This window comes from Squalius cephalus, assembly GCF_949319135.1.
Source record: "Squalius cephalus genome assembly, chromosome: 6".
Lineage (NCBI taxonomy): Eukaryota > Metazoa > Chordata > Actinopteri > Cypriniformes > Leuciscidae > Squalius > Squalius cephalus.
The window spans coordinates 3,359,170-3,383,488 of NC_137127.1; the positions used below are offsets into that span (position 1 = coordinate 3,359,170).

Here is a 24,319-nt window from a genome sequence, read left to right on the forward strand (position 1 = left end):
GTATACAAATTGTGGATGTTTTACACAAGCTGTTTTTTGCAGGTCCGGAATAGAGATAGACCAAAATAAAAATAAATAAAAAAAAGTTTAGATCTATGGTCAGTGGAGCAGTGCATCTCTATTTTTATCATTGTTCAAATCATCCCGCTGGCCGGATTAGACAAACCTGTAGGCCGTATGTTTGACACCCCTGCCTTACAGTGTTTTGGTCACCTGATTTCCTTTAAGACACTTTAAATGTACTATAACAAGTGAACACAATACTCACATCAGTGTGTTGATTTCACAGAGTTTATCCTGCAGTAGAGCAGCGATCTGATTCACTCGTGTGTCTCCTAGTTCATGTTCACTCAGATTCAGCTCACTCTGGAGTAACGGGTTTTTACTCAAAATGTCTCTCACATACTGACAGGCTTCATCTGCAGCAGGACTTTGTAATATCCTAGAAACAAAGACAGTGCATTGATATTTCACAACTGTACACAGCACAGATGTGGTAAAAGAATATTGATGCAAGTAAGTGCAGAAATATAGTTTGATGGTTTAATTCACTTTCAGATAAAATCTTAAAACTATTGCAGTTTAATTTGTAGAAAACTCTCACCTCAGTGTTTTCAGTGAACGGCAATAATTCTTTTGTACATTAATGAGGTGTTCCACTCCAAATTGGCAAGGATCATTTCCTGTGAGATCCAGCTCTATCAGGTGTGAAGGGTTTGATCTCAGAGCTGAAGCCAGAGCTTTACAACCTTCTTCTGTGATACTGCAGTCTGAGAGTCTAGAAAACATGAAAACTTAGAATGAACACTAGAACTAAAATGAACACTACTGTAAATACAGTCAGTTTTGAACTATAAATAGTTGAGAAAAAAGGCATGTTGTGTAACAGTATATTGGATTAGTATTCAGTCTTAAGTGACAGCAGCCTAATAAACCTGCTGCTATCATTTTAATCAAACAAAAGACAAAGAGAAAAACCCCTCACTGCTCTTGACTCAATAACTTTTGTAACTTTAGTTGTAAGCATTAGCACCTGAAAAACATAAAGCTGTGTTTGTTTAATTTGTCTTTTCATTCTATTGTATTGTGCCACCATTTGCTATTTATTTGTTCCTATTTTATTACTACAAAACAAAATAAAAAAAACTATTCTTAGATTATCCTCACTTCTGAAGGTGAGTGGACTCAGATATATATAACTGATAAGCAAGTGTTGTGGTGTTGAGTGTAGCTGATGGTGAAATGTACTCACTTGAGTGTTTCTAGTTCACACACGGGCTTCTTCAGTCCCTCACAGATCTCTTTGACTCCAGAGTCCAGCAGACGGCTGTTGTTCAGGTTCAGCTCTTTCAGGATGGTTTTAGAGGAGAGAACAGTAGCTAGAACTGAACAGCTTTTCTCTGTCAGCTCACAATTATTCAACCTGAACACAGAAACACCATAATTTATTATTCAGTACATATTTAACACACACATCAGATCGACAGCTCTTCATATCTGCTCACACAAGTGACTGACAGTCTTTTATAATCAATTAACAGAGAAGTTATAATGTAGAAATCATGTTGACTCACTTGATTTTCTCCACTTTGCTATGAGAGTCCATCAAAAGAGCAGAGAGCTTCTCTCCATTCAGATCTCCTAATTTATCTTCACTCAGATCCAGTTCTGTCAGTAATAATGGACTTTTACCCAGAACTTTAGTGAGATACTCACACGCTTCCTGTGCAGCAACACTTTTCAAAAACCTACAGGAAGTAGAATTACAAATCAGATAATATTCCAATTTTATGCCTTTTGTAGCTTCATCCTGAATGAGTCACTAAACAGAGTAGAATGATTTACTACAAGCATTTGTATCAATGAATTAAACCAAAATGAAATTTACAGCATGTAATAACCATAAAATATACATAAACATACAGAACGCAAACAAACAATATGCCATTTTCATGTATAAGCAAACACCAGTGAGAGAAAATACAGAAATGTATTTTCATTGTTTTCACTTATTACTTCTTTACACATAAACAGAATATCTATAATTACAGTAGCTGATCAAAACTAAAACATACCCAAAACTAATACTAACAGAAAATGATAATGTGATATGATAATTTGTCCAAACACACATGACACCGTCAGACAAATACACTGAATCATTATCAGAAATGATATGCTAACCACAAATATAACAAAACTACTTATTAATGGAAATAATAGTGGAAATTGTATTGTCCCAGTGATCAGCCAATAATATCTCGGCCACTGATATATTTTGCACCTCTAGTCCAGTGTAGTATTAATGTGTAGTGTTGTGTAATATCTGGTTAAAATCATAGTTATGATAATTGTCTCGTTTATCACCTGATGGTCTTTAATGTACAGCGTTCATCCTGTAGTAAATCACTGAGCTCCTTCACTCCTGATTGTCCAGGATCATTTCCTCTGAGATCCAGCTCTATCAGGTGTGAAGGGTTTGATCTCAGAGCTGAAGCCAGAGCTTTATAACCTTCTTCTGTGATACTGCAGTCTGAAAGTCTGTGTATGAAAGAAGCTGTTAAGCACTTAATGATCTACACTACATGAGCAAAACACGTGCATAAAGTGAGATGATTTTATTTAAATCATAAAAAAAAAAAAATAATAATAATTATTATAATTATTATAAAAGCATTGCCAAATGCTTGGCAATTAGAAAATTTGGTGTGAAAATTTACCAATATTTTTATTTTAATATTAGCGAAAATCTGACCCACAGATAAGCAAAAGATGTCTTAATATAACATCTGCCTAATTTGAATATTTCAATTTCATAGAAACATAGCAATGTACAAAAATGGTAATTTCAATTAAATGGACGTACACAGAAAAGTACATTATCATGCAGAAACGTAGATAAATGAAAATACACACTTAATTTTCTCCAATATGCATTCAGGATTTTCCAACAGAACACAGATCTTCTTTATTCCAGAGTTTCCTAGTTTATTCTCACTCAGATCCAGCTCTATCAGGTTTGAAGGGTTTGAATTAAACGCTGAAGTCAGAGCAGCACAACCTTCTGCTGTAATACTGCTATTATTCAGCCTGAAGAGAAGAAAAACAAAAACAGGAAACATTCTTCAGTTTATTTCCAATTCCAAAGTTTATTTCCATTTTTTTAATGAACAGCAATGACAGTCTTAGGGTACGCTTACAACGATATGCTGAAACGTTTTTCCTTTGAGTTTTCCGCGTACAGACGACACCATTATCAAAACGATCCTTTTTCCCACAGATCCGCGAAACCGACTGAAAACGCTGTATTCTGCTGCCAGGCCACTAGATGGCGATGAAAAACTATAGACTAAACACATAATGCGCATGTGCATGACGTCATCGTCTTCACAGATTGTCAGATTCGCGTCTTTGCTGTTTACATCATAGACATAATAAATACTATGGTTTACATGGAGACCGTTTTCAAAAACTTGCACTTTGAAACCCGTTTTCAAGCGCCCAAACGCAAAATATGGGGATCATTTTGACAATTGTCTGTGAGCGAAAAAAATCAAAAGGAAAAACTTCTCCATTTTCTCCATTGTCGTGTAAATGTACCCTTAATTGCTTCTTGTATTATTGTCATTTGTAAGTTAAATGCAGGTTTATGCACAACTGCCAGCCTGCAGGGTGAGTAGACTCCAGAGACTCCAGTCGCTTCAAACACCTGTTTGCTGCTCAACAGTGGATTTTTTTTCATAGCTGGCCTTTTAATAAAATTAATTTGTTTTACAGAAACATTCCTTAATAAGCCTTTGTCTGACCAAGTTCTTCTGTGCTCACAAATTCACAAATCTTTTGACAGTTTGACAATCTCTATTTCATTTTCGCCAAATGATAGTTTTCATGCCTTTTGTAAGACAATGCATTATTTCATGCTTTTCATCTTCAGAAACATCTTCCTTCCTCTGCATATTGCATGAGGACTGCGTAATAATGTGGAACAACCTCTTTAAGAAATGTTACCATTTACCTAAGACGACGTGGCAAACTACTATAAAACTTTATAGTATTTTTAACTTTATAGTAACTTTAATTAAAAATCCACAGTATCCTCAAGACTATAACCAACAAAGGTCCAGGCAGGCTCCAAGATATCTGCTCTAGCACCGATATCTACTTTTCTTCTCCTGCTGACATTAGCCAGTCTAATGGACTTCAGAGACAATCCAGGTGCAGGAAGGAAAGATGGATAAAGCCCATAAAAAGTACTTCTCTCCATTTGATTCATAGAATTGCAACTTCACTATCAATGAACTGCTGATGTAACCCCTTCAGTCCTAACCGAACCGCACTTAACACTTCTGTCCTAATCGAGCTTTGCTGAAGCACTTCTGAAATGTCTTCCATGTTTTGTTGTCATGGTCTCAAACTCAGTTCCTGGAGGGCCACAGCCTTGCAAAGTTTAGCTTCAACCAGCTCCAACTGACATCTGCTTGGAAGCTTCTAGTAATGCTGAAGAGCTGGATCAGGTGTGTTTGATTAGGGTTGGAGTAAAACTGTGCAGAGCTGTGGCCCTCTAGGAACTGAGTTTGAGACCAGTAGAGACAGATCTACTTCTATATAAACAATATTCTTGTCATGAAAAATGAGACAGAAACATAAACTGTGAGCGGGGTGGCCCAGCTCCACTCCTGAAATAAGAGCACTGTATCAAATGATGAATTTAAATGTCAGTACATATTTGCTGATGACACTTAATATAATGTGGGATACTTCAATGCAAAGTATAAATTTGAAACGCGTAAATTACTCACTCCAGTGTGTTGAGTTTACAGTGTTTATCCTGCAGTAGAGCAGCGATCTGATTCAGTAGTGTGTCTCCTAGTTCACGTCCACTCAGATTCAGTTCTCTCAGGAGTAACGGGTTTTTACCCACAATTCCTCTCACATACTGACAGGCTTCATCTGCATCATGACTCAAAAACCTGCAGAAGGGAAGATGAAACAGGTTTAAAATTAACTAAACTTAGTGTAATCAGTTTGTTTCATTTACCTTGAAATAATTTTAATATAATAACTGCACAATTTGTTGTTGCATAAAAGTTAGTGAAATAATGTTTCTATGAATAATTCACCCGCATATAATTTTTGTTATATTATTTCATCACGTCTCACCTCAGTGTCTTGAGTTGACACTTCTGACCCTGTAGTAAATCATCGAGCTCCTTCACTCCTGATTGTCCAGGATCATTTCCTGTGAGATCCAGCTCTATCAGGTGTGAAGGGTTTGATCTCAGAGCTGAAGCCAGAGCTTTATAACCTTCTTCTGTGATACTGCAGTCTGAGAGTCTACAGATAGGACATTTATTTATAATAGGATTTATTTTACAATTAATATCACTACAAAAAAGACTTCACTACAGTATTATTTTAAAGGGGTCAAAAGCATTTTTTTAAATTGTATAATGTTTGACTGCGCAGGTTGACTGCAGTGCTGCAAAAATACTCAGAACATATCAAACCTTCTGTAACAGACAAAGCAATAGGGACTATGTTGCGACATTACTCTCAAAAGATCAAGAAAAAAATGTATTTCTCAGTTCACAGCCCCTTTAACTTTGAACAAAAGAAATGTTATTTAAACAAACAATCTCACCTGAGTTTCTCCAGTGTGCAGTTTGTATTTTCTAATCCGTTCTGGAGTTTCTTCACTCCTGAATCCTGCAGATTATTGTTGCTGATGTCAAGCTCTTTCAGACTGGAGTTTGATCTCAGGACTGTAGCGAGAGCTGAACAGCTTTCCTCTGTTAGACCACACTTACTCAGCCTAAAATGATGAACAGAAGAGGGAGAATTTACAAACACAAAGTACTTGACGCCAACATGTTTTTGTAACCAAATGTCTTTAAGATGCTTTAAATCTACAATAACATATGAACACAATACTCACGTCAGTGTGTTGAGTTTACAGTGTTTATCCTGCAGTAGAGCAGTGATCTGATTCACTCGTGTGTCTCCTAGTTCATGTTCACTCAGATTCAGCTCTCTCAGGAGTAACGGGTTTTTAATGTAAAAATCTTTAGTCAGATATTTACAGGCTTCATCTGCATCAGGACTTTGTAACAACCTGGACAAAGGAGAAGTATGCTGACATTACCTGCTACTAATGATGTGCAAGACTAGTCGACTAAACGGTACAGCTGCTACTAGTCGACACTAAAAACAACAGTCGATTACACAAAGAAAAATAAAATAAAAATAAAAAGTTTTTTTTTATCAAATTACTGTCGTTTTAATGTTTCTGTGATGAGCAGAGCACGGCCCGGAGCCATGAAACGGATCTCGCGTCCCAGGAGCTCTGGAAGGATAAAAGGAGTAACGACAGTGTAGGACGAGAGAGGACCAGGGCTGCGTTTCCAGATAATGATGGATCTTAGCACTTACGAGGATTTTCTACGAGCGACTTTACGAACGTTCGTGTTCATTTCACGTGCGTTTCACAAAAACGGACTTAGCACGATCGCACGCAGCTGTGCTTTAAGTGCTACTTAAGAGTCGCTGTCCGTTTGTGAAGTGCTGAAATGTCACCTTGTAGAATGGCTCGTAATTGTAGCACACACTTGTATTTTGAAATCTATAAAAAGCACAAACCTTCGGGTGGAGACACCAGCAAATTGGCTGAACCACAAAAAATATATATATACATTTTTCTAAAAGAGGAGATTAATGTCATTTTAGATGAGGTGGAGCTATACAAACGTATTATTTTCAGTAGGTTTAAGGGCAGTCAAAAAAAAAAATAATAATAATAATCTAGGAGGATATTGCTAGAAAACTGACTGCAACTAGGGGCATTAAAAGATCAGGGAAGGAGGTCAGGAAGTAGTGGCAAGCACGTTTTGTTAAAAGGAAATGGGCACTGCAGAGGACAACATTTAATAAAAAAGGTGGTAGGCCCAATGAGTCCTCCCTTCTCACAGCAGAGGAAGAAAAGGCATTGTCAATACTTGGCACAAGTGCTTCAGATGGCATTTGTGGTGGTATTGACATCCATGGAGGAGTAGGGGTAACTCAACCTGAGCCTGAGTCAGGTCCTTCATGCTCAGAGGAACTATCAGTTTCATCTGCCATCTCCCAGCACATCTCCTAGTCCTCCGAACAACCCTCCCAGGCCTCAGCCTCCATCTTCTGTTGTCCAGACTGCAGCCACACACCTCAGCAGTTTGAGAATCTTTGTAGTTGTAGTCAGGACATATGAGAGTGTCCTTACTTAACAGGGAGGATTAAGATGAAGAGGTGGTGGAGGAGGAGGTCAAAGATGGCATGATGGGACCACATGATGGCCAACCAAGAAATGCCCAATACATGGCACAAGTCATTGACAGATTTTTTTAGTTCATCCCTATTTTTCCCAGTCTTTGAAGCATATTTCATCTTTTATAAAACAATTTGTTCATTCATTTAATTTAGATTAAAATTATTGGATTAAATTATTTAATTTTTTTTGTTTTTGTTTTCTGCCCTTTTTAATTATTTCATTTAGAAATTCATTAAAACAAAAAACGAGTAATAAAGTGTACAATAAACTTGAAGTAGGCTACAATCGAAACCTTATAATCACATTGCACTTGAATAAAGGTGTAATCTGCCGGATGTCCTGCAGGTGACCTCATAACTCGGTCTTCTTACGATGCACTTAGGGATTTACGATTACTCCAGAGCACTCGTAGATCTACGATGATTTTCAAGTGCTACTTAAATTACGTTGCTTTTGGGAAACAGACCGTAATATTAAGATCAGTCGTACGATCGTTTTTACTATCTTCTTTGGCTTACGATGCTTTTGGGAAACGCAGCCCAGGCCTGGGACATTTAAGTTGCATGTTGTTTATGTATGTGCAGCAGTCGGCCATGATGCACCTGACGTTTACTTTCGTTTTATTTACTTTGTCAATAAAACTTAAGTTTACAGTTCGCCGGTTCCCCCTTCTTCCCTGAGCCCTGAACTTTGTTACATTTATATTTAAAGGCATTTTAAATAACACATTAAAATAAAACACTGGGGAAAATAATACCTTAAGCTGTAGGCCTACTCTTTTAATTTTACCTCAGATCTCACATGCGTTTTCTTCCTGTCAGTCGCGGTGAGCTCAGAAATGTCCGCGTTTGAAAGACAAGCAATGAGCGGGAGAATTTTGAATTAAAAAAAAAAGTTTTAAAGGGAAAAAAAGTTTTATGAAAGCTGTGACACGTCAAACTGGCATAATTCCACTGGAGCCATGCGTAAACATATTCAACACATGAACATAGGTGTGATAGCCAAAGCAATCAAATGCCAATCATGTCATTCACTTCAACTCTGAGAAAAATATCTTATCTCTGTGACGACAGCAACAGACATGTTCCCACTCAGTTCTGTTGAGGGAGAAGGCTTCCGAAAAGTCATAACGCAAGGCAAGCGTACTGCATATTTATGACCTTTTTAGCAGCATTAATTATGGGATTCGACTGTTTGATTTATTGTTTCAAATGGATCATATGTACGCACAAGTCTTTAGGGGGTTTCTTACTTTAGACTAGTCGAGTCGGTTACAAAACTTCCATTTAAATGACTGTCAAATTAGTCGAAGCGCACATCCCTAACTAACCTGCTATAGTGATATATGCTAATGTTGTGAAAAAGACTTCAGTCATTTCATAGCTTTTATAATTGTTTTTTGATAGTAAAATTCTCGCCCACCTAAAATGCTTTTAGGATTATTGAACGTTACTATTTTAATAGCACTTACCTCAGTGTTTTCAGTGAACACGTCTGATCCTGTAGTAAATCATCGAGCTCCTTCACTCCTGATCGTCCAGGATCATTTCCTCTGAGATCCAGCTCTATCAGGTGTGAAGGGTTTGATCTCAGAGCTGAAGCCAGAGCTTTATAACCTTCTTCTGTGATACTGCAGTCTGAAAGTCTACAGAAAATACATAAACACAAATTTTAATTAACATTGCACTGTAATATCAATAAATATGACTAAATCACACTACATCTTAACATCTTAACTGAATCAGATATGCCACAGTTTTATTCTGCTATTAATCACCAGGAATCTGTTATTGTTACATATGGGTGAGTTTGTTCTAAATTTGATCTTAAATTTAGGTTATTATAGTTAGCCTATAGGCTACATGTATTAATTCATTTTCATTAATATTGTATTTACTTAGGGATACAGATGACGCTGTAAAGTTATTATAAAGGCCTGCTCATGCAATGACAAATGTTCCTCAAAAAAAGAAGTCTGCACTAAAAAAAAAAAAAAAAATGGAAAAAGCCCAACCCCAAATTAAAATTTTTTTTTTTAGGGGTGTAACAGTACACAGAAGTCACGGTTTGGTTAGTACCTCGGTTTTGGGGTCACTGTTCTATACGAGTTTGGTATAATAGGAAAAATGGTCACACTTTAGTTTAGGATCCAATTCTCACTATTCACTATTAACTACAACTTTGCCTCAATAAACCCCTAATTACTGCTTATTAATAATTAGCTATGTAATTGTTAAGTTTAGATATGTGGGAGGATTAAGGGATGTAGAATATAGTCATGCAGAATAACACATTAATATGTGCTTTATAAACAGGGGTGCACATACGTTTTTCAGTCTGGTTCTCATGAGAGCACCTGGAGATTCGGTCTGGTGCTCACACAGCACAGAGTGTGACCCATTAAATATAACTATATATATATATATATATATATATATATATATATATATATAAATGACTAATAGTATTATTGCACTTTATTTAGTTTGTTTTTTGGTAACACTTTATAATAACTGCACACTATTAATCATTAGTTAAGCATTAGTAAACAGTTAATTCATCATTTATAAAGCATTAATAGACATTAATAAGCAATTTATAATTATGGCTATAAATGCTTTATTCTTGATTTATAAGCATATCTATAATGTGTTCAATAATTGTATTTTCATAATTTATTAATGATCAATTTATTATTTTTAAATGAAGTATTGCATTATTTACAAACCAGTTAATTAGGTGCCTTGTAAAGCGTTTATAAAGGAGATTTAAAGACTCGGTTATCTTCTAAACAGAAAAAGGAAACAAACACAACAGTGATACAGAACAAAAAAATATTTAACAGCCTTTAAAATCTCCTTTGTAAATGCTTTACAAGGCATAACTAGTCCTCACTTTAGATGAGCTCACAAAAATAGTTAACTGACCACTACTAAATGCTTTATAACTACCTGAATTAATCATGAATTACAGTAGAAATACATGTTAATAAACCATTTATTAACACACTAAGTAACTATTAGTACATGTCTGAATAATATGTATGAATGTACATTTAAATAATTTATTAATCATTTACTTACACTTTCTAAGTGATCTTATGAACCACTGACAACTCCCAAATAACTGGTTTGTAAATAATGCAATACTTATACAATAAAGTATGAAAATACAATTATTAAACACATTATAGATATGCTTTTAAATCAAGAATACAGCATTTATAACTTTATTTATTTATTGTATTTATAACTGTATTTATAAACTGCTTATTAATGTCTATTAAAGGGTTAGTTCACCCAAAAATGAAAATTATGTCATTAATGACTCACTGTCCATTGCCCAGAGAGCTAATACAGACATCATCAAAGTAGTCCAAGTGACCCCAGTGGCTCAATCTTAAGTTTATAAAGCGACGAGAATACTTTTGTGCGCAAAAAACAACAAAAATAACGACTTTATTCCACTATTCATTTCCTTCTCTCTGGGCCTCGAGTTTTTTTACGTAGTGTTTTAGCGCAGCGCTTCTGGGTTGTACGTCAGACGCATCACACACATGACCAGCGTCGGCCAATAGTGAGCCTACGTGTGATGTACAACACAGATGCTCTACGCAGTTATACTACGTGAAAAAACTCGAGGCCCAGAGAGAAGGAAATGAATAGTGGAATAAAGTCGTTATTTTTGTTGTTTTTTGCACACAAAAGTATTCTCGTCACTTTATAAACTTAAGATTGAGTCACTGTAGTCACTTGGACTACTTTGATGATGTCTGTATTAGCTTTCTGGACATGGACAGTATACCGTACATACATTTTCAATGGAGGGACAGAAAGCTCTCGGACTAAATCTAAAATATCTTAAACTGTGTTCCGAAGATGAACGGAGGTCTTACAGGCTTGGAACGACATCAGGGTGAGTCATTAATGACATAATTTTCATTTTTGGGTGAACTAACCCTTTAATGCTTTGTAAATGAATTAACTTTTTACTAACGCTTAACTAATGATTAATAGCATGCAGTTAAAAAGTGTTACCAGTTTTGGTAATAAAATAATAAATAAAATAATAAATCGTGTGATTATACCATTATATTTTAAAATAAAAAATTTGCAAACCTAAAACTCAGCAAGCTCTTATTTTGGCAGGTTGCCAAGAAGTAAGTATAGGCACTGCCAGTTTTAGCCTTTTTTTTTACAGTCTATGGTTTTAGCACTGCAGAGTGAAGCGTGTTATTAGCCATGTTTCCATCCAAAGTTGTGAATTAAACTTATGTGCAAAACTGCAATATCACATAAAACATTTGTGAATAGAGCAGCGTTTCCATCCAGTGAGTCTAAGAGAACAGAATTGTCACATTCTCATAAACTGGCGCTAAATATTCACTAAGAAAAGCAGGAAAAGCTACTTACTGTATATAATCATTTTCGCATAAGCCTATAATAAATTACTTGCGCCTCAGAGCATGCAGACGAAATGCAATAAAGCCAATATCTTGCTTTCTTCTCTGCAGTGAACTAGGGTTACATGCGTGACAGAGACGTTTGTTCTGCCTGGCAGCATTTAGTCCCCCCTGAGTTAGTTGGTACAGTCCTCCTATAGTGTATTACAAACTAAGCAGTAAATAGAAAGCACTCTTTCATTAGTCATATTCTAGCAGGGATGATAAAAACAAAAACAACAGGTATTTGGTTACAATCCGCTACAAAATTTAATTTTGTGATATAAAAGACAAGATAAATGGAATAATGAAAAAAAGTAATTGTGTATTTGAAGTGTCAGAATTTGCTCCACTTAGGCTATATTTAAACATTCAAAGCTTATGCCTAACCCTCCAATACTTTCCGCAATCTGCTCCCTTTCAAAGTAAACTCCTTTGTTCATGAGTACAAAAAGACACATTTAAAGTGTGCCCACTAGTGGACCTCTCTTCAAACGCTCAATACGCACATGAGCTATTCTACATGTTTTCAAACAGTTCATCCTATTTAACCAATACTATTTAGATTTTTTTTCTCATTGAATTAAATTTATCAAACAAAACCAGAGCTGCCCAATATCAATCTCCATACCCTGTTCCAGATTCTTCCCCTGGTATTTAATGTCACTTAGCAAAAGAGTCAGTGAGCCACCAAGGCAGTGTGTTATTTATAACGGCAATAGCTCTGGGCATTTTGACAAAGTGTGAATCTTATTGGTTGGTCAGTTTTCTTCAAAGTGCAATGGAAAAAAATAACAGCTCTCCATAAAAGACAAAAAATTCACGTCAGTCTGAATGAACAGCAGTTTATGGTGAAATGTACTCACTTGAGTATCTCTAGTTCACACATGCGATTCTTCAGTCCCTCACAGATCTCTTTGACTCCAGAGTCCAGCAGACGGCTATTGTTCAGGTTCAGCTCTTTCAGGATGGTTTTAGAGGAGAGAACAGTAGCTAGAACTGAACAGCTTTTCTCTGTCTGCTCACAATTATTCAGCCTAAACACAAAAACACCATAATTTATTATTCAGTACATATTAAACACACTTCAGATCAACAGCTCTTCATATCTGCTGACACATGACTGACAGTCTTTTATAATCAATTAACAGAGAAGTTATAATGTATAAATCATGTTGACTCACTTGATTTTCTCCACTTTGCTATGAGAGTCCATCAAAAGAGCAGAGAGCTTCTCTACATCCAGATCTCCTAATATATCTTCACTCAGATCCAGTTCTGTCAGTAATAATGGGCTTTTACCCAGAACTTTAGTGAGACACTCACACGCTTCCTGTGCAGCAGCACTTTTCAAAAACCTACAGGAAGTAGAAGAGAATTTTAGATGAGATAATTTGTTATAATTTTATAACTTTTGCTGCTCCCATCCTGCTTATGAGTGGAGTTAAATCAAATATAGAAAGATATATAGATCATTCCCAATAGTATGTTTCATAGTGTATGAGTGTGATGTAGGAAAATCAATTCCAGGTCAGGTTAGGAAATTCTTCTTATCAATTCCTTTCTGTGGATTTTAATGTGATTTTAAACCATTCAAGCTGACTGAAGTACTTTTGTAACTGAATTTGTAATGCATATCTTACATTTGATTTCAGTTTCTGTACCTGAACATCTGAAAATCTTAACATTTGTATCTTTTAGTTGTATTTATTTGTGTTATTGCTTATGTGTTTATTTGTTCTTATTTAATTGCTGAGTATTTATTGTATTTAACGATGCTTGTAATTTAATTTAGTTAGAATAGCTGTTTTTGCTGTGGTATTTTTGTTAAAACCATAGGTAAAAGTTCCTTGTATAAGTTCTTTAGCTTTTAGATTTTTGTTCATGGTATTCAGCTGCAACGGAACATTTCGGAAAAAAGACTGTGAATGATATTGTAACAGTTATTCTGTTTAGTTTAGTTTTCATGGACTTTTAATTTGCATTCTTCAGTTCCTTTTTTCCTTTGTTCAGTTTTCCCACTTCTCTGTTGTCATGGTAACTAATATGATTTGAATCATGTTCAAATGTGTCGTCGTTGATCACCTCATTTTTACCTGTGTATTTAAGTTCCTGTGTTTTCAGTTCTAATGTGTCTGGTCACATTAACGTTAAGTTGTGTTTGCTCGCCTGCCTGCCTTTTGGATTGTTTACTCGTATGGATTATTAAAGCCTTTTTGAACCTAATCTTCATCATCCTGTTCTTCCTACAACCCAAACGTGACATTTTTATTTTTTTACCTTATTGGAATCAAAATTAGGAATTGATAAGAATCAATAAGCAGAATCAGAATTAGAATTTCAAAAAATTCAAATGTCCAACTCTAGAGTGATGTTTCATTTGGTTTTTGGTTGTTCCTAGAGTTTAGAATTTGTTTCTAAAGCATTCCTTTTAAGTTTTAGCTTTATAACCATAAACTAACGCTTACATAAGGCTGCAAATAGTTTTGTGTGTGTGTGTGTGTGTGTGTGTGTGTGTGTGTGTGTGTGTGTGTGTGTGTGTGTGTGTGTGTGTGTGTGTGTGTGACAACCAAATAAGAACTTGTATAGAATGTTTTCTTCAATTAATAATTTTATAGATGTCAAATATTTTTTTTCAGTTTGTGTTGATGAAAGAGAACTTGCTATTATTAAATGTAATCATTTTTTTGGTGTGTGAAAAATGAACTAGAAATTCTAAAATTGGAGATAAGCAGCAATCACTACAAAATTGTAATGTTTACTGGATATTATGTGATGTTTTAATGTTTATTACAATTGTGGAAATAAATTGCTTCATTTATTGACAAAATATGCAAGTTTTACTGTTTAAGGAAATATAAAATCTGCACCGTTTTCATCAACGCAGCAGAAGTGTAGTAACTGATAGTGTTAATGTTCTGTTTATACCACAAGTGTATTGCTTATGAAAACAAATTCATGATCTTGCTAAATTTAATCCTCCATATTATGTGATGTGATTAATAAACAATGGGATCAATACAAGACATGAAAATCAACTGATTATTGTTTTGTTGCAGCATGGTTTCAGGTTATTTTAAAAGTACAATTTTATTAAATATTTCAAGGTTTTAATCACCTGGTCTTTAATGTACAGCGTTCATCCTGTAGTAAATCATTGAGCTCCTTCACTCCTGATTGTCCAGGATCATTTCCTCTGAGATCCAGCTCTATCAAGTGTGAAGGGTTTGATCTCAGAGCTGAAGCCAGAGCTTTATAACCTTCTTCACTGATACTGCAGTCTGAAAGTCTACAGAAAAACAGAAGAAAAAACAAACAGTTGTTGTTATTCTATTTGGAGACACAGATTATCGCATCACTAATGGGATTTATGAATGGCTTCTGACAAATTGGACAAATTATGAACAAATTATTGCCATATAAAATAAAATCTCCCTTAGATATAAATACAATATATGCATTGACCAAAACCTTATTAAATTAAATAACTTTAATAACCTAATCTTATTAAATTAATAGTTCACCAAAAAATGAAATTTTTCAAATCAACATGAATTTTGTCCTCATGTTGTTTAAACATTCATTTTCTTCACTAAACACAAAAAGAGATGTTTAAACATAATTTTAGCCTCAGTCATAGTGTAAATTTAAAAAGTAGTAAAACTTTTTTTTAAGTTCATCTAATTAAATAAACCTTAATAAATGTACATAAACATGCACAAATGTAGATGAATGTTAATACACACTTCAGTTTCTCCAATCTGCATTGTGTATTTTCCAACAGAACACAGATCTTCTTTATTCCAGAGATTCTGAGTTTATTTCCACTCAGATCCAGCTCTATCAGGTTTGAAGGGTTTGAATTAAACGCTGAAGTCAGAGCAGCACAACCTTCTGCTGTAATGCTGTTATTATTCAGCCTGAAGAGAAGAGAAAAAAGAAAAGAAAAGAAAAGGTCTCCTCAGGTTTTTTTTCTGCCAAATCTACAGTAACGGAAGGGTTTTCATGGTCAAAGAGAGTGGGCACACTTTCTTAAAGAACACAGCAATAACATAGCAAAACTAGCAAAATGTAAGTAAAAGCTTTTTAAGCAATAAAGTAAACAATCAGTGTAAAATCCAAGCAAATCATGAGCAATGAGACAAACACAACAGAACAGAGACATTTTTTTTTTTCAGGTAGGAAATACTACTACATGTAAAAAATAAAGTAAAGAAATACTACAAAAATTGAATCAAATCATAAAATAAAAAACAGCATAGTCTGCATGAATTAAATATTGCTACAAAAGTTTTTCAGTCAGTTAATTTTGTTTGGTTAACATTAGGAACACAGAGAGCAGCAGGTAGGCTCTATTAAAAGTTGTCACCTAATGCACGGATTCAATATATTGATTTACATCTGATTTTACAACTGTTTACGCTCACTGAAGACATAACTGACTAGGTTTACCTGGATACTTGCCAAGTCAGGCATTTTGACAAACAGTGTGTATTGTAAAACTATACTGTACTATTGTTCAAGTGTGTACTGAATATTAATGATGGATGGATTGTGGGAATCTATGTTTTGATCCTCATTCTGAATCTGATCCAGATGTAATCTTTGGGCCTGTTTACACCTGGTCACTTCTTGTGTTTTTACTGATCGGATATCTGATTTATCTAAACGATTCCGTTTACACTTGGTCACATAAATGTGTCTCCGCAAAACAGATATAAATCTGATCTTTAATTCCCGCGCTATATGCAGATTTAATGCATAATGCAGAGTTCACGACACCGAAAACAACAACTACTGTATGAGTTGCATTTTATTGATCATCAGCTAATTTCAAAATCGAACACTGTAATAAGAGAGAGTGCAGAAACAGCACTGGTAAGATCATTTAGTTTCCTTACTTTTACATTCATTTGCGGCAGTTTGCTGAAGAGATGCTCAGCTGCTCATCTGCGGTGATGTGTGTTGCAGTAGCACTCTCATATCTGGCTATAACCTCATATAGCCTATAACACACTCTCACACGTTTATTTTTTTTGACATTTTTGGGAGGAGTAACATTTACACAGTGGTGCGCCGTCAGGGCCAGCAGGGCCTTCTCTGCTGGCCCTGTCAAAATCAAAAATATATATTTTTTCATAATTAAATTAAATTATTGTGTTTCTGAACATGTCTAAATACAAGTCTATCAGTACGTTACGATTATATTCCCAGAAAGAAAGAATATGGTTATTTTTTGTGAGTCTGAGCTGGATTTTCCATATGTCATCTAAACGCAGCTCCATGGACCAGCACTAGTATAGCTAGCCTTCCGTTAAAGCTGCCATTTTCCATTTGATCATAACTTTGACTGACGTGTGTTTTCAGCCAATCAAATTGTGATGCATAGTGAAAGAACGCCCCAGAGGCCCAGCGATGTGTCGACGGCTAGCCCGCGCTGATGTCATCAACATGTGTGGGGGGAGGTTGCATACTGTCTATGGGAGGTTGCTATATAATGTTAAATCAGATAGAATACGTGTACAATAACAATTTTCGGGAAAAATAGCATTACGATGTCCAGAAATCAATTTCAATAGTACACTGGGTCATTTTGGGTACATTTGAGAATTTCTACATGAGTGTTGATCGTTACTGAAGGCCCTTACTGAAACCCCACGGTACGCTACTGCATTTACATATGTAGTTTCAACAACCATATGCATTTAGACTTGTTTAGTTTTAACTGGAATGCATCTCCACCTCCAGTTGTGGTTTGAGCGATTGGATTTAAATCCGTCTCGAATGCGTTTCGGAAGGCATTTACACCTGGTCTATTCACGATCAGATAGCTATCCGATCTGAGGATTTTTGGATCCTTTTTTGGATACATTGTCTATTCAGATATTCATGCAACAAAATATTCTCGGGGCCATGAGAGTGTGGTGAAAATGATCAAAAATGCTGGCAACCTTTTAAAAAAAGAGAGGAAAATAGTCAAGTGCAACGGGCTATGCAGGGGAACTGAATTGGGTGCTTGCATGCTGACATGCTTCGTGTGTGTGCACACAGGGGTCCACCTGTAAGCTTATGAGTGCAGAATGTAGTTCTCTTTTACAGTTTATTGCACTTTTAATAACTTATCAATCATGTTTTACTATTTTCTAGCTCATGTTAACTTTAACCCTGCGCTCTGCAGATACACTAACTTACAGTGATATAAAATATATATCAAAATCTCTATGGATTGAAGCTTGTCGCTCAGGGTGTGTGATATTGACATAAAAAATGGTCAATCTCAATATTTTCTGGGATTTTATTGATAGTAGTGACAGAAATGACTTTTCCAATAAGTTTAAATAGATTTTTACCTTTTATGGGCATTTTAGCTTAATGAAGCATTTTTTTCTAACCTAATTAAATGTGTGCATAAAATCATAAATAAATCATATTTTGCATTAAATTCTAACATTTAATCAATGAAGTCAATTAGAATAATAAGACAAAATGGCTGTTACCAAGCAAATTAAATCAGTATCAACAAAATTCATCTTTGCAATGCAGAGGAAACACAGAAGCTGCTTCTGAAGTGACATTTAGATGCATTTACAGTCACAGACTGTTTAATGCAACTCAGTGGGACATGAATACATTTAACCTGCAGTTACAAATGCATAAATAATATTTTGATGTTTTAAACATAAAAAGCTGAATACTGATATTTGAAATTGTTAATAAAAATAAAAAGATACTTTAAATTGTGAATTAAAACAGCTAGTAGGTGGCAGCAATTCACTGTTAAAGGTCCCGGTCTTCGTGATCCCATGTTTCAAACTTTAGTTAGTGTGTAATGTTGTTGTTAGAGTATAAATAATATCTGTAAAATTATAAAGCTCAAAGTTCAATGCCAAGCGAGATATTTTATTTAACAGAAGTCGCCTACAGCGAACGGCCGGTTTGGACTACATCCCTCTACTTCCTTCTTTAATGACGTCACTAGAACAGTTTTTTGACTAACCTCCGCCCACAGGAATACACAAAAAAAGGGGGCGTGGTCTTGTTGCGCTCCCACGGAGAAGAGGAAGAGTTGCGTTTGTACAGTGTGTTTGTCGCCATGTTGTCGAGACGCTGTTATTTTCATCCAGGAGTCCAATCACCTTTGTTTGGCCATCCCTGAGCGCATGCATCTCCACGTTATGGTAAGAGGCGTGACCTTTCCGGGCAACGTGCGCTAAGCTGCTGTCGAATCACAACACAGGAACCGCTGGCACAATCAGAACTCGTTACGTATTTCTGAAGGAGGGACTTCATAGAACAAGGAAGTCATCAGCCCGTTTTTAGGACAGTGAAAACAGCGGTATACAGATAAGTAAATTGTGTGAAAAATACTGTGTTTTTTTACACGCGAAACATGAACACATGATATATTGCACACTGTAAACACAATCAAAGCTTCAAAAACACACGAAAAACGGGACCTTTAATGAGTGAGTCATTGCAATTCAAACGATTCATTCAAACTGGTGATTCATTCAGACATACAGCGGCATTTTTGCCCCCTTATCTTAAATTTTGGGGAAATCTAAATGCATTTTAATAGACCAAATATAGATAAATATATATAAAACAGACTAATGCCACTCTAAATGCGCACTCGCACTGGTCAAACCTACTAGAATACATCACGTTTCTGTGCACTCTATGGGTTATATCATACACCCGGTGCAATGCAGCGCTAGGCGTTAAGCAAGTATTTTCTGCTAGATTCTGCCCGACGCAGTTATCATTTTCACGTCCTGCCCCACGTTGTTTAAATAGCAAATGCATTTGTGCACATCTGTGAGCCCATGGGCTGCTGGTCTGTAAACGAGGTGTGTTCAGGCGCATTGTTGGCACGTTGCTATTTTGAGGCAACTGAAATAAGACTGTGCCATTGACCAGCTGAAACCTGGTCTAAAGTCAATGGCCCAGTATTTTTTTTTTGTTATTTAAAGAGCGCATTAGTCATGTGCGCCAATAGGCGGGTCCACAACAAGCATACACTCTGCTTATTACACACACATACCAAATATTACAAATAAAAAGGATTACAATGTAAAAGATTAATATTGTGTACATAAAGATATGGTGGAATCTGGCTTGTCCCATAGATGGCCTGCTTGCGTGCAGTGGATCTGGACATGCCCTAAGTGCACTTGCGCCGTGTGCTTAGTTTAGACCATGTGCTTAGATCATTAAAATAGGGCCCTATGAGAGAGCTTTTGTTGTGGCCCTGTGGCCAGTTGCATGAAAATAGCTGTTAAGTTAAAACTATGTCTTAAAAACTAGTCTGGTCAACCAGCAATTAGCTACGGCTAATCAGTCTTAATTTTCTGAATTAGATCAATCGGCCTTGATGATAAGTCTTAAAGAAAAAAATGAGATGACTAATTTGTAAGGCTAGTCTAAGCACTTTATGCAAGGGGCCACTAATCTACAGTATATGATGGCTCAGTTAATCTTAGATTAATCTACAATGTCAATATTTTGAAAATGTAATATCAAATAGTATATTGTTTTAAAGATGCTTTGTAAAGTATAAAACAATGTATAATACTTACATCAGTGTGTTGAGTTTACAGTGTTTATCCTGCAGAAGAGCAGCGATCTGATTCACTCCTGTGTCTCCTAGTTTACGTTCACTCAGATTCAGTTCTCTCTGGAGTAACGGATTTTTACCCACAATTCCTCTCACATACTGACAGGCTTCATCTGCAGTAGGACTCAAAAACCTGCAGAAGGGAAGATGAAGCAGGAATTAATTCAGTTTTTAGCAAATCGTAGTTTTTTATTTATTAATAGTCTACTGTTAATCCTTGTTAACTTTGACAACAACAAAGATTATGCAGTTTACTGCATTACTGAATTTACAGCCACTTTTCCACTTTTGGGCCAAACTGTTCGAAGAACAATAAGAAACCGTTACAGTAATATTTCTACTTGATCCTGGTTTGGCACAGCACAATTACAAACTGTCCTCAGGCCGGAGTACTCAGCACGATTGGCTAACTGTGCAGAACCATGCAGGTAGTATGCGGGTAGTGACGTCGGCACTCAGAATTGACAGTTTGCAAAGACCCGCCCCCTTTAGTTACTGTTGCTGTATCCGACAAGGATATAACAACTCTCTCGCCACACATCATGTTCTCACGCAGTGAAAAAAACATTGCGGAGCAGAGAGGACACAGACAACGCGCCGACAGACAGGACAGAGACGGATACTTTTTATATAAAACAAAGTGTCATCTTTCAAATTTAGTAATTTTTAAAGAAATTTAAACAATAAATACCATTTTGTGTCTCTTTAATATGTCTGACAGATCAATGTAGCGCCTCAGTTAAAGCTGCTCGTGAACCGATCATCTCTTCTAGTTATTTTATAGCATCAAATAAACATGAATGAACATCTGAAAGAATGTTGTTTCAACTGCGGAAAGCCGTCAGTACACACCGTTTATCAAGTTCAAATCCACGGATGTTAATCTATAAACTCTCCTGACTGCTTTGTCGGACAAAATGGCGGATGGCAGATTATGATTGGTCAGATAGCCTGTCAATCAAACTTAAGCAAGGAGAACAGTTTGGCTAGATGGTGGAAAAGAGGCATAAAATTCACCTGTATGTCATTTATGTTATATTATTTCCTCACGTCTCACCTCAGTGTCTTGAGTTGACACTTCTGATCCTGTAGTAAATCATCGAGCTCCTTCACTCCTGATTGTCCAGGATCATTTCCTCTGAGATCCAGCTCTATCAGGTGTGAAGGGTTTGATCTCAGAGCTGAAGCCAGAGCTTTATAACCTTCTTCTGTGATACTGCAGTCTGAAAGTCTACAGAAAAGACATTTATTACCACTCAAAAAAAATACACGAAAAATGATTTACATGAAATACGGTCAAATGCACTTTATTTATTTTATTTTATTTTAATCAGAGAATCAATCAATAAAAAAATTTAAAAATCACATCTGACAAAAGCATGTCTTTTCCTTTCCTTTTATTTACAACAGTAATATTTTAAATTTGAAAATTAAAAATGTGATTAGTAAAATAAAATAATGGTTCATTGAACTCACCTGAGTTTCTTCAATGTACAGTTTGTATTTCCTAATCCGTTCTGGAGTTTCTTCACTCCTGAATCCTGCAGATTATTGTTGCTGATGTCAAGCTCTTTCAAACTGGAGTTTGATCTCAGGACTGTAGCGAGAGCTGAACAGCTTTCCTCTGTTAGACCACACTTACGCAGCCTAAAATGATGAACAGAAGAAGGAGAATTTACAAACACAAAATACTTGATGCCAACGTTTAGTGATCACTGAAGATTAGTGCTTGTGAGTTCTGTAGGGTTCACCCGATTTAAGATAATTTAAATGTCCAATAAAAATGTTAGAAAAGTTCAACTCACATCAGTGTGTTGAGTTTACAGTGTTTATCCTGCAGTAGAGCAGCGATCTGATTCACTCCTGTGTCTCCTAGTTCACGTTCACTCAGATTCAGCTCTCTCAGGAGTAACGGGTTTTTACCCACAATTCCTCTCACATACTGACAGGCTTCATCCGCAATATGACCCAAAAACCTGGAAACAGAGTAAGTACATTACATGCCATTTCATTTGGGTATTTTCATAATCTTGTGAAAGGGCCTTTAGTCTTTTCAAAATCGAATTTATAAATGTGTTTTTGACAGTTGAATTCTCTTTTGGCAAAAAAGGGATTAAGACTATAGAGTGTTGTTTTAATAGCACCCACCTCAGGGTCTTGAGTTGACACTTCTCATCCTGTAGTAAATCACTGAGCTCCTTCACTCCTGATTGTCCAGGATCATTTCCTCTGAGATCCAGCTCTATCAGGTGTGAAGGGTTTGATCTCAGAGCTGAAGCCAAAGCTTTATAACCTTCTTCTGTGATACTGCAGTCTGAAAGTCTACAGAAAAAAAATTAAATTACATATTCAATTTTACTTTGTACAGTAGTTATGATTAATTAATTACGGGACAATAGTCTGAAATCACAAAATATGACAAAATCACACTAAGATCTGAATACCTTACCAGATATGAGTAATTGTTTGCAGCAATAAGTAAAAATGTAACTGTAAAAGTTTACAGTATTTCACTACATTTGAAGAAGGAAGTATTTGTAACATGTTTGTAAACTTTAAAAGGAATATAAAGATCTACACACTAAAATGAAAAGCTTGACAGTTTAGCTCTTGCAAGTGAAGAAATCAATTTTCAAGATCAATTTTACTACTGTACTGTGAAGCTCCATTTATATAATGTTTTATTTTACAGTGCAAATGTATTACAATAGTAGCATACTTCTGTCTTTATTATTATTATTATTATTATTATTATTATTATTATATTTAAATGGTTTGGCTTACTAAAAACACCAGTGTGTAATTAACATGACAAATATTAATACACTATTAAATACTATCACAACTAAAAAGAAGACTGAGTCAGCTTTAAACTCCAGGTACACGTCAATGTAAAGACATATTTTACTCTTTTCAATTTGGTAACTGAAAAGGGGTTGGAGTTCTTAATTTTTCTCTCTGAATGTGTACCACATTAATGCATTAAAATGTACAACATTATATGCGGGTTGGGAGGAGGGCAGGCAGTCTTCTACTTAACCATATAACCATGGTTTCGTCTGTAACTAGTGTTCTATTTACTATTTCTATTTTTCTATTTAACTGGAAGATAAATACCTAAACAGTTACAAGGAATCCCCTTGCACTGCAGCGCACACTTGCTGGCAAGGGAGATAAATTCATGAAAACGCACAAGCCGACCCTGCAGCACAAATCTTGGGGAGATGCCCAAGACATTCAATTGTGACAAGACACCAGAGGCTTTTGGAGGTGACCTGGATCCTGAGCCTGTCCCCACATGATGAGAATGAGTTTAAGGTAGTCTTCCTGTGCAGCTGGTAAAAAAATTCAACCAGGTACCAATGGTAGCCGCCGCAAATTTTTCTGACATACCTCTGGCAAAGAAGGCTGAGCCAACTAAACCTGCCATCAAGCTTGCACAAGCCTAAAGCTATGCCATAGAGGTTGGCAAGAATGCATATGGCTTGTCCTGCTCAGTTAGTTCCATCACTAACGGGTAAGACGAAGCTTCGGTCAGAGAGGAGTGTAAAGCCACAAGCATGTGGGGTAAAGAATTAGAAACACGGCCAAAGCATTGCTGTAAAATTGTACACACGGGACAGTAGCTCATCAGTACATCTGTACTTGACATTGGGGCATCGCACGTTTTCCCAAAGTGCCTCATTAGTAGACACAATGAGTGCTGCCACACTAGATTTTATAGGTGGTGCTACCAAGTCCCACTATTTCAGGGTCCTGCATCACAGCCAGTGTGTGAGCCAACTGATCCAGGCATGTTGTCTTTGAGTTTTCGTAATGTTGTCACCAATACAGACGTAAATAATGGCACTGACGCATTGGGCGCAAATGCATTTTCTAATTAAACAACGCGGCGCAGGACGCGAAAATGATAACTGCGTCGGGCAGAGACTAACAAAAACACTTGTGTTGCGGCTGG

The 24,319-nt window shown here is 36.0% G+C and overlaps 1 protein-coding gene across 1 annotated transcript in view; it reads right to left on the reverse strand.

The window, feature by feature from the left end:
• LOC307160070 (uncharacterized protein) overlaps positions 1–24,319 on the reverse strand; it is a 719,517-nt gene that overhangs the window by 199,011 nt on the left and 496,187 nt on the right. Inside the window, exons 49-68 of the mRNA XM_079873884.1 lie at positions 22,510–22,683; positions 22,167–22,337; positions 21,838–22,008; positions 21,419–21,592; positions 20,324–20,494; positions 15,491–15,664; positions 14,863–15,033; positions 12,929–13,102; positions 12,611–12,781; positions 8,775–8,948; positions 5,936–6,112; positions 5,642–5,812; positions 5,161–5,334; positions 4,800–4,970; positions 2,917–3,090; positions 2,368–2,541; positions 1,575–1,748; positions 1,253–1,423; positions 605–778; positions 269–442 (exon numbers count right to left, since the gene is read on the reverse strand). Of these exons, the coding sequence (XP_079730010.1) occupies positions 269–442; positions 605–778; positions 1,253–1,423; positions 1,575–1,748; positions 2,368–2,541; positions 2,917–3,090; positions 4,800–4,970; positions 5,161–5,334; positions 5,642–5,812; positions 5,936–6,112; positions 8,775–8,948; positions 12,611–12,781; positions 12,929–13,102; positions 14,863–15,033; positions 15,491–15,664; positions 20,324–20,494; positions 21,419–21,592; positions 21,838–22,008; positions 22,167–22,337; positions 22,510–22,683 (3,459 nt within the window). The remainder of the gene's footprint in view (positions 1–268; positions 443–604; positions 779–1,252; positions 1,424–1,574; positions 1,749–2,367; positions 2,542–2,916; positions 3,091–4,799; positions 4,971–5,160; positions 5,335–5,641; positions 5,813–5,935; positions 6,113–8,774; positions 8,949–12,610; positions 12,782–12,928; positions 13,103–14,862; positions 15,034–15,490; positions 15,665–20,323; positions 20,495–21,418; positions 21,593–21,837; positions 22,009–22,166; positions 22,338–22,509; positions 22,684–24,319) is intronic.